Below are 12000 nucleotides of genomic sequence, written 5' to 3' on the forward strand. Positions count from 1 at the left end.
ATATCGATTTTGGTGAGCGTGTTAAGAAGTTAAATTTATCAAAATCGTGATATGATAGACATATTTTTCTTTTAGAAGTTATTTCATTTCAACTCAAGCTATACTGGGTTCCCTTCTTTATATTTTTTTTCTTTTATTTTTTTATGCTCATTCAATTTCTTATAGCTTGTTTAGTTAATTAATATTTGCAAACCTTATTTGTCATTCAATAGGCGTTCTTTGCCATTCAAAAAAGTTATTTAGATCTAGTATCCATTCAGTAAACATTTTATGATCAACTCTATCATCATAAGTAGACCTTTCAACTTCTAATTTCTTTGTTTTTTAAAATTTTTTTTAGTTTTTTGTCGTTTATTTTTCTTGTTATCACATCATGGACATCAAAATTTGAACTTTGAATTATAATTTAGGATTTTTATAAATATTATTTTTGAATACTTTAAATTGTTTATCTTAATTATTTCTTTCTTATAATTGTGCTAACGATATTCAAATGGATTGGCTCAACATTATTATAAAATGCTCTTTATGTTCACTAGCTTGAACTTGATTGAATTAAAAATTATCAGTTATTTTTTTAACCAAGTTAATGTTATTATAAATTTAAATTTATTAATTTAGTAACTCAATTAAAAGTTGTTGTACATTGAACAAATCCCTTTTTTTTAATGATCTATTAAGTTACCCTAATAATTAACATTGGTTTTGAGTGACATAGGAAAACATAGTGCTCTAGTATTAACGCAAAATAGGATGGTTTATGGTTAGTGCTTTATAATGCCACTATAATGATACAATGGATGTAAATCGTTTTCTTAAAAGAATTAGTCTTCACAAATTACAATCCCCTAAATAAGTTACTAACTCCATTAAACGTAAATAATAAATACTAGAATCAGAACTAGAATCAGAACTAAAATGACGATGTAGTTATTGAATAAATAAAAAGAAATCAACAATAAATTTAAATTACATAAAATAAACTAGCAATTGCAATCAACTATTTACAAATAAATTCCAAGTTGTGACGAATATATAGAAAATTTTAAGTTAAGAAATATGTAGCTTCCATCATAATGCTTGTTGGAATGAGCACTTGTCCACCTATTATCATGTTATTATATTAAATCTCAAAAAAGTCCTGAGACTAATTGTATGAGTCCAATTTAGTCTCAAAGTATCACATTCCCCAAATTAGTCTTTCAATTATAAAAACTTGATTCAAAATGGTTCATCAAGTAAAAATTATAATAAAAATTTGATCCCAATTTAGTCTCCGATGCACTATTTTAGTTCAATTTTATATATTTGAGGGATTATTTTGAAAAAAAATGTGATAATTTGAGACTAAATTGGCCACATACGAATCGTTGTGGGACCATTGTAGAATTTTCCCCTAATTTTAATTGCTTTCTTAATGTCGTATCATATAATTTTCTTATTTTCTTAATTTCAGTGCTGCTGTGAGTTTCACTATAGCTGTTTTCCGATGTTTTTTGGCAGATATGTCAAGGCAGTAAACAAATATGGGTGGAAGATCCAACAAACCAAAGCATGTTGTTTGCCCGAAACCGCATACGCAATGCTTTGAAGAACTTGCCCTCAAGTACGTTTCTCATGTTATGCCACATACATAACTGCAACCTTTACTCTTTAGTAGAAAAGGAAATTTATCATGGTTTTTTCCTTTTCTTTCAATGCAGAAAAAATAATTCTTGCTGGACAAACGCTTACATTTTCCTATTGTCTTTAGCTTGCTGCCTGAAACAATTTCTGTTATGATTTTCCAGGTTCATTTACATTTGAAATGAAGGCACTTGTATCTGCATGCCGGTTGACACGTTGTTTTATAGAAAATATCAGCCACAAAATGTTGGAGCATTTTGTGTCCATAATGAATGTGGGTATTTTCTTGCAGGTTACAGCTATGAATGTAGTATGTAGTTAATTTATTTTTACGCCTTCGTTATGGGAAGAAAGAATACATTTTACCGTTGTTATAGAACGACATGCTTGCTAGTAAGTTCATAGTTATAGCGGAATGAAGAATTTGAGTTATGGTCTACAGTTTACCAAATTGGGTTAAAGATCTGGAAAGATAAGCCGTTTTGGGTGGGTAAGTTATCAAATCAGAAAAGTGTGAACTATAGAACCCTTATGCCAACTAGTTGGGATCTGCTTTGTGTTCACTATTTGTTCTTGTTATGTGTGATTTGTGTTGCTAACTCTATTAAGCACAAGCTTGACATCTCCCCTTGTTATTCTAGCACATTCCTTTTCTTTACACTTGTCACTACAATCTACTCATCTTCGGTGTGCTTTTGTTCTATGTTATTCATTTCTTAATTACTCAAATCAATTTTTCACTTCCTAATCCTCAATAATTGTTACCGAGCATTACCTTGCTATGGTCATGTCTCTTTTTCATTTCTAGTTTTATGATATTTTCTTAATATTCTTATTCTTTATCACATTTAACTTGATTATTAATGAATTCTTTGTTGTTTAACACTTAAATCATTTCTCAGTCATTTTAAAAGTTTAATTTTATCCACTTCAAAATCTACTTGTTGGTACTTGTGAGGTCCTTCATTTTAACAGCATAATTCTAACTTTTTTAGGATTTTTTCCTCATCATATCATTAGTTTTTCATATGGCTCATCTAAAGCACTAAAGTTAGTCACAGTCATGTATCATTTGATCTTCTTACACTAATAATTAGTAACTATCATGATGCGGGTGTGAGGGCACGTTTCTCTCGCATTCCATATGCCTGGACTGACCGGTCCAGAAATGGGATAGCTGATCGGCTCTTCCACGGGGATTTAACGTCTCCTTTCAACTGATGGGCCTATCCCTATTTATCTAGGGCTATACAAAAGCAAACTTTCATTAATGTTGAAATAGAATTACAATGTGACTGAAACGGAAATAACAACACAAGACATAAGACGACACAAACAACACTCCTAAATGTAACCCAATGGGTGGTGGAGGTTGATTGGAGGAATAGAAATGATTAGGAGGGATGACAACAGTTACGGAAGGCGGGTGGTAGTGAAGTGAAGGTGTGGAACTATAGGAACAATATGTGGGAAGGGTTATAGGTGGTCGGCAACGGCAGTGGGGTGGTTGGGAGGAGTTTGAAGGATTTAGGAAGGCGGGACAATAGTAATAACCTACATAAAGGGGGAATGGTTAGGTTTCGGCGGTAGAGGAGCGAAGATGAGAAGGTTTGGAAGGATAGAAAGGGGGGATACAATCACCACCTCGGAGAGGATACAACCGGAGCACAATCACCACCTCTTCGGATACAACCCCAAAAAGGAGAAGAGACTCCTCGCAGGAAATCTAAAGCTACACTTAAATACAACTCAAATTTGACTCCCACATACACAAGGACAGCAATTTATAAGCTCAAGAGAAACATCTGCACAATTGGGATGGGTGGGAAGTCAAGAAGAATTCATAAATCACTTTCCAACGAAAATCTTATGCGAATAGTCTAGCTGGATCGTGAGAATTCGTGATTCCCCTCCTTGTCGTGGGTTCTTCTGCCTTTGCGAAGCCGCAGGTCCCCGCTTCGCTTCACGCTGTTTTGCGTGGCTTCGACCCCTCTGTTTCGAAGCACCCTCACCCTCCTCCGCGACGTTGTTTTGTGCCCGATTTCAGGCGCTAATCCAAGCGCCAACGTCAATTTCATGGGGTTGGGAGAGCTTCAACTTTGTTGGTCAAAGCTTCTGTTTTGTTTTCAGCAACCTGGATCTCACTGGCGACTGCACTGTTGCTCGAGGTATTTGAGGGTCTTCCCCAGCTTCCGAGTAGATGTCCATATCGATCTGTCCTTCTGGGGCTGTAGACCACGCCTATACTGATGAAACTTCCAAAAGTATCCCATGATCGGTTCAAACGAGCGTGCAGTGAGAGCAATTTGACCCTTTCACACGACGGTGGTTTTGCTGGTACGACGTTGTCTTGATATAATCTCGACTGTTTTGTACAGTATCGGGGGCTGGTGTCTCAGTCCCCTTGTCTGGTGTCATTACTAAAATTGGTTCTACTGACGTTGTCTTGCTTAAAAGGGATTCTGTGACCTCAGAATCTGTTGAGGGAAGGAGGGTGATGCGCTTCCCGTTCTTGGTGAATGAATATGTGTTTTTATATCCGTCGTGCTGATTCCTTCGGTAATATTGCCAAGGCTCTCCCAACAAAGAATGACAGACATCCATAGGGACCATGTCACACCACATCTGGTCTTATAGTTGGTCTCCGATCTAAAATTCTACCAAGCAACTTTGGTCGATGCTAACTTGATTCTCCTTCTTCAGCCACGCCAGTAAATATTGCTTGGAATGTCTCTAAGTTGCGAGTCCTAATTTCTTTACCATCTGTACTGACGCCACATTCTTGCTGCTTCCGTCGTTGATGATGAGACTGCATACATTTCCATTCATTGTGCAGTCAGTGTAGAATATGTTGTGGCAAAGCCACTGCGGATCTCTCGTGTCCTTGGTTTGTAGGATTCGTCGAATCACGAGCGCCTCTCCTTCTTATAGGGGAAGCTAATACTCCTCACCCTGTTCCTCGACTTTCTCTTCATTGCTAAGTTCTTCTACGACGCCTTGAACTGCGAATGTGACTACCATGCTCGTGGGCAGCTGGAGGCAATGTGATTGTAGCTATGACATCGGTAGCACTTCCTAGTCGACGACGTGCTGGAGGATTTTCCCTTTTCCAGTTTCTTCCCGCTATGATCCATAGTGTCATTCCCCTGTCCGGGCTTGCCTGTGTTTCCTGAGAGATCTCTGCCGGTTGTAGTAATTGTAGGTGACAGCCTACCTGAAGGTTGTTGCTTGAAAGATGATTGTTGTCGACTCTGCCTTTGTTGTCTTTCCTTCTTCAAGGCTAATGTTTGGACATCCCCTAGCGTCCAGTATAGTTGTAACTGTACCACATTGCTGATGGTGAGTTTCAGACCTCCGAGATATTTGACTATCGTATGTTCCTCTGGCCGTTAGTTCACATTTCAGTTGCAAGTGGTTGAATTAAGCTGTGAATTCCTCAACTGAAGGTTTTCTCTGCTGCAAGTTGTGGAGCTTCAAAAGTATATCCTGGCAATAGTGGGGTGGGAGGTACTTTTTTTGCATTAACTTCTTCATCTTCTCCCAACTGCCTTCCCTTTTCTTCTGCCTTTTCATATTTTCCCACCATAGGGAAGCGCTTTTGTTCAACTTAATAGTGGGTAGTTTGACCCGTTTGTCTTATGGTAAATCTTTATAGTCGAGAATTTGTTCCAGTCAATAAACTCATCGGGGTCCATGCTTCCCTCGAACTTTGGGAGGTCCATCATGATGCCAAAGTCTTGTTGACATGCACAATGAGCCTCTTCTCTCAGCCTCCTTTGATATTGGATACCAAAACAGTGTGGTTGATATTCCTTGTTACTGTGATCTTCCTTGTGGAACGGATTCATTTCTCGTCATTGTCTTCTCTTTGACTCTCTCGATCACGAACGAAGGTAACCTGTTCTCTACTTTCGTCATCCAGCTTTGCTAGTCTCCATTCTAGACGATGAATTTCTCGTTGAATCTCTTCCCGGGTTGAGTCCAATATACCTCTTTGCGGTGGCATGAGTAGGGTTGGAATTAGAAGAAAATTTGGGTGGAGGTGGTTTGGGTAGGGGTGGATGCTTGGAAATCCTAGGATAAGATTAGGGTTGGACTAGTTTCGATACCAAATGATACCCGAACTAGTAGGAAAAATAGTGGAAATACAAAAAAACAAACTTTCATTAATATTGAAATAGGATTATAACATGACTGAAACGGAAATAACAACACAAGACATTAGACGACACAAACCACACTCCTAAATGTAACTCAATGGGTGGTGGAGGTCGACTAGAGGAATATGAATGATTAGGAGGGATGACGACAATTATGGAAGGCGGGCGGTAGCGATGGTAAGGTGCAAAACTATATGAACAATAAGTGGGAAGGGTTGTAGGTGGTCAACAACAGTAGTGGGGTGGTTGCGAGGAGCTTCAAAGAAGTTAGGTTGATGGGACACAGTAATGATAACTTGCAGGAAGAGGGAATGGTTGGGTGTCGGGTGATGGTGGGAGAGTTCGACAGTAGAGGGGTTGAGAGAAGAAGGTTTAGAAGAGTAGAAAGGGGGGATACAATCATCATCTCAGAGAGGATACAGTTAGAGCACGACCACCTCCTCGGATACAACCCCAAAAAGAGGAATGAGACTTCACACAAGAAATCTGAAGCTAAACTCAAACACAACTCAAATCTGACTTCCACATACACAAGGACAACAATTTATAGGCTCAGGAGAAACATCTACACAAAAGGGATAGGTGGGACGCCAAGAAGAATCCAAAAATCACTTTCCAGAAAAACTCTAGTGCGAATAGCCTATCTGGAACGCGATAATTCGTGATTTTCCTCTTTGTTGCGGGTTCTCCGGCCTTTGCAAAGCCACAGTTCCTTGCTTTGCTTCGTGTGGTTTTACGAGGCTTCGACCCGGCTGTTTCGAGGCGGCCTCTCCGGGGCGCTGTTCTGCACCCGATTTCAGGCGCTAATCCAAGCACCCGTTTCACTGTGTTTTAAGTTTTCAGTTTTGGCATATGTTTTCTATCGGGACAGCTGTCAGCATCCCGTGTATTTCCTTATAGGGTTGTATCCAAATGTGAGTGGATATCTTGTGCTGAGATGGTGATTATCTTCGACCTTCCTATCATCTGCAACCTTTCCTCCATTGCATTTACCAACGTATTTGTTGTAGCATTTCAAGGAAAACAACCTCTTTTGACATTTTTTTCCCCTCCGCCTACCTTCCCTCTGCCTACTACCTAGCTGTTGTTCCTTCCAACCGCCACGTAACCTGCTGCTGACCCCTTCCAGCCGCCACGTAACCTGCTGCCGACCCCTTCCAACTGCCTCCCACATTGCTGCTGCCCTTTTCAGACCTATGCCTCCCTACCACAACCCCTACTACAACCCTTTCTGCTCTCCTTACCATCCAACTAAACGCAACATGTAGATTTTCGACCATCCAGCCCTCCATACTTATTACTTCTCGTTAAATTGCAAAACTGCCACCTAAGCCTTAGTTTGAATTTGTGTTGTGTGTTCTGTCATTTCCTATTCCCAAGTGTTTTGGTTGTAACCTTATTTGATTTCAACAATAAAATTTGCATTTCCCATCGTTATTTGGGTCAACTCTGACATCATATCAATTCACATCCGTTAAAGTGAATAAAATGTACCATGTGTGTATGATCATAATCCTAGGCCACTTACAAACTTTTCTGTCATTTTCTTAACCTTGTATTTACTTAGGGGTTGTTTGGTATCAATTTTTGTTTTCTGTTTTTTATTTTTGAAAAAAAAAAACTGCTGAAAACAAACAAAAAAGTGTTTTGTTTGTTTTTTATTTTCTTTCTTTTTATTGTGTTTTTAAAATACATGAGGCCTGTTTTCAAAACATCAAAAACACATAAATTGTATTCTTTTTGTTTCAAAAACATATTTTTTTTTGGAGCCGCTCCTAATTCTCAGTTGCTTGTCCATCCAAGTTTTAAGAAGAGCAACATAAATGGCATCTGCGATAGAATCGTCGCCGTTTTTCCCAAGGATAGAACCTTCAGTTGCGCTGCTTCGCAAGCTTCTTTCATCACCTCCAAGAACTCATACACCCCTGCATCACCCCCCTCCCCTGCCTCCGGTGATGGTGCTACTGGCTTCCGACGCTTCCCAACGATGCCGACCGGTGGAGGAAAGCCGATTGGAATTGGCGTCTCAATGTGGAGGAGAATAAGTTCATCTTGTTCGAAGATGGCGTGGGAGGGAGCCCATTGTAGGGCGACAGAAAACTCGCGGCTAGGATTGACAATGACCATGTCTTGACGCTTGGTTGGAGGAGCAGGGCCACCACGGTCGGTTGAATCCATGGCGACCGACGCCGCCAAATCATTGTCGCCGGCGAGGTTAGTGGGGGTTGTAGAGGGCCTTCTGGTTGAGAGAAGGGTAGAATGGTTGTTGTGGGTTTCTGAACTGGAAGGAATAGTGTACTGGAAGGTTGCTTTGGGAATGGAAGCACAATAAATAAAAATAAAACAGAATAAAAATAAAAATAAAAATAGAAAAAAAAAGTGATCCCAAATAGGGTCTTAGAATTTTTCCATCTATTATATGTTATATGCAAATAGGATGTACAAATGCTACTCATTGAGTATTTTTCGCATCCCTCTCCGACAACCAAACCTAAACCTAATAATGATCTTTAATCTAATTCTGTCATTTTTAAAGCTCTTTTATTACTCTAAAAGTATTTATAGTACTATTTGCCTCATCTTTATACATATCCTTCTTCTCTAGGCATACATTTTTCTTCTAAATTTCCATGAAATCAATTATTGTAGTAGATTGTATGCTTTTCTATGATCAATATAAATAATATGAAGATGTTTTTCTTTCAATAATTTATGTCAATTTAGTACAGAAGTCACCAATGTAGATCTTTCTAGAATTAAACCGATTTAGTTAATGTTTTTTTCTTAAGCTATAATCAGTTACTTCTTCCATATAATGTTTGTATTAATAAAGACTTGGGCTTATTGCATAAAAAATGATCTTAATTTATTAGAACTAGATGAAAATATGACACTAAATATGACACAATGGAGAAAAATGATTCATGTAGCCGACCCCACATAATGGGATTAAGGCTTTTTTGTTATGGTTGTTGTTGTTGTATGATTACCATAATAATATTTGTATTACTCCTAAATATGTACGCCAAAATATTTCTTCAATTATCTAGCATGCATTTGGCCCTTAAGATTTTTTTGGAGGTTTTGTTAACAAAACTATATTAATATTTTCATGACACTCTAAACCTTAATTAGCATTCCATATTGACCTAAAGCTTTATCTTTATATATTATTCTTTTCAAAAACTAACTCAAATTCACATTTTTGGATCAATTACAACACTCTTTATTTATTTCTCATTGTTCTACTTAAAAATATGTCCCCTTAAACTTTTGCATAATAGTTTCTCAAAACAGTAGCTTTATGATATAATAAATTTAACTTGATCAAGATCTCTAAATCTCATTTTTCTTGCCTTAAGTACCCAGTCTACTATACAATTCATCAATAGCTTTACTTGTCTTATAACCTCTATAAAATCTTTTGCTTCTAAAGATATTTTTTTAATAGTTTCTTTTTTTAACTTTGAATCGCAAATTTATAGCATTATTTATTTATTTATTTTATCATCAATTTATGTTTGATCTATTTATAGGCAGTCCCAAAACTACTCACAATTTTATATTGTAGCTAAGTATTTTATTTCATGTCAAATTTATTTATCTTTAAATTTTCATTTTTCATAGGTACCCATTGTGGTTGATTTTACATCTTGCATTTTTAACTCATCATCTTATTCTAATATAATTACATTTAATTATTATTTATTTATATTTGGATGGTTTGGTCACATTAAACGTCGACCATCTGATGATCCGACGAGGGGAGTAGACATTTTAGTTAAGAAAGAGGTAGACCTAGGAAGACTTGAGCATATTGTATAAAAAAATGATCTTAATTTATTAGAAATAAATAAAAATATGGCACTAAATATGACACTATGAAAAATATGGCACTAAATATGACACAATGGAGAAAAAGGATTCATGTAGCCAACCCCACTTAGTGGGATAAAGCTTTATTTGTTGTAAAAGTAATACAACCATGGTTACTATTCTTTGTTATGTTGATAACTTTTCTCTTGGAACCACCTTACAGGCACTATCAGTGGTGATAATTATGTCAAAACACTCGAAGCATGCTCAATCATTGCTTGAATTCTATTGGTTTTTAGTTGATTTGCTTTGACTCAAAAACTGAATTACTCAAGAGTTCAATTCACATTTATAGGCGTGTTTTTGCACATATACATTTTAGAAGTTCACACTTGATAATTGTATGTATTCATATACACACAAGTTAGAAAAAATATTTGTGCTCTATGTGCACATGTGTGTACACTTATATTATATACATAACTTTTATAAAGTAATATTAGATATAAATATAATAACTGTTAATTTAAAAAATATCTTATAAATTTAATAGATTCAACTCAAATCAACCTGGAGGCACAATTAAATTCAGTCATTGTCTATCAAACTTAAACTTGCCTGTATCTGAAATCAAAATCTTTAATTGTGAGTTGCGTCGTCTTCCTTCAGTTTTACCCAATATTACCTTGCAATAAGAAGAATTATTTTGCATTAGTAGTTGATGATACTTGTGTAAGTTTTATTTTGATTTATATGTTCTTTTACTTATTGGTTTCATTATTATGAATGTTTGTATCTACTTAATATCATGCATTGGTTATTGCTATATATATATATATATATATTGAATTCAGTAAGATAAGCACATGAATGATATGCAATGCTGAGTGATTGTATGTACATGACTGACTATGATGGAGTCACCCCTTTATGTACTAGCAGGGAAACACAAAGATACCCGTAAATGTAAATGGAAAAGGATATTAATATTAAACTATCTTAATTGGTATAAATTTGTAGATGGTGTTTCTATGACAGTTGTACAAATATAAAATTATATAGAAATGCTATTGATATAGTAAGATTTATTAAATAATATTTCAAATGTGTATTATGATTTATTAAGAAGCTTAACATACATGCATATTATTTTATTTTCTCTTGCAATACTCTAGTTCAAGGGTATGAGTGAGTATGAGTACTTACTAGCTTTGTTTAGCTTAATGTTATTTTAAAGTATCTTAATTGGTATAAATTTTTAGACGGTGTTTCTATGACAGTTGTACAAATATAAAATGATATAAATAGCTAGTGATATAGTAAGATTTCATTAAATAATACTTCAAATGTGTATTATGATTTATTAAGAAGCTTAAAATACATGCATATTGTTTTATTTTTTCTTGCAATACTCTAATTCAAGGGTATGAGTGAGTATGTGTATTCACTAACTTTGTTTAGCTTACTGTTATTTTAAAGTCTCTTAATTGGTATAAAATTTTAGACGCTACTTCTATGACAGTTGTACAACTATAAAATGATATAGATATGCCATTGATATAGTAAAATTCATTAAATAATATTTGAAATGTGTATTATGATTTATTAAGAAGCTTAACAGGCTAAATAGACATGCATATTGCTTTAGTTTTTCTTGTAATACTCTAGTTCAAGGGTACGAGTGAGTATGAGTATTCATTAGTTTTGTTTAGCTTATTATTACTTTTAAACTAATATTTCATGTTTAATTATGTTATTAAAAGATGAGCGATAGAAAAAAAAATGCTTATAGAAAATGTGGACAACCAATAACTAGGTAAATTTAATTATAATACTTTAATTTAATTTGACTAGTGACTCTTTGATTTATTAATATTTAGTTATAAAAAATAAAAAAAAGTAAATCTTATTGTCCGGCGGCCCGATTTGGGTCGCGACAGGTAAATGAATTTAAAGTGGAAATTGATTTCTTCCAAAATTAAGTCCAAGGGGCTCAGGGGTGGCTCAAGCGTTAGATAGTTTTAGTAGTTTATTATGAGGTTGTGAGGGGTTATTAGATGGTGGATTAAATTTAGGGGGAATGAATTGAGATGATTAAGAATAGATTTAGAGTTGAAGATGAGATGAGGTGTGTGCGGGGATCTAGAGGCTAAGATATTGAATTAGGTTTTGATCAGTAAGTAAATTGGAGAGGCCGATTGTCATGACCCGACCCAAGGCTTGAAATTTATCAAGACGGATACAGACGGTCTGGCTGTAAGAACTAAGTTTTCTATATTTATTCTTTATAAATAACATATTAGAAATGAAAGAGTTACTAAAGAAAATTAATTTAAGACGAATAGTTTGAATTTTACCTCATAATAGGTTGCCAATGTCTTATCCTTCTACCGCTCTT

The 12000-nt window shown here is 35.7% G+C and overlaps 1 protein-coding gene across 2 annotated transcripts in view; it reads left to right on the forward strand.

Annotated features, from left to right (window-relative positions):
* Positions 1-12000, forward strand: part of LOC110037616 (tRNA(Ile)-lysidine synthase) — a 64365-nt gene that overhangs the window by 27954 nt on the left and 24411 nt on the right. For both annotated transcript variants that reach the window (XM_020742309.1, XM_020742308.1), the window contains exons 6-7: positions 1504-1606; positions 1791-1900. In XM_020742309.1, coding sequence (XP_020597968.1) covers positions 1504-1606; positions 1791-1900 — 213 coding nt within the window. The remainder of the gene's footprint in view (positions 1-1503; positions 1607-1790; positions 1901-12000) is intronic.

The sequence above is a fragment of the Phalaenopsis equestris genome, unplaced genomic scaffold (genome assembly GCF_001263595.1).
Source record: "Phalaenopsis equestris unplaced genomic scaffold, ASM126359v1 Scaffold222338, whole genome shotgun sequence".
In the NCBI taxonomy this organism is placed as follows: Eukaryota; Viridiplantae; Streptophyta; class Magnoliopsida; order Asparagales; family Orchidaceae; genus Phalaenopsis; species Phalaenopsis equestris.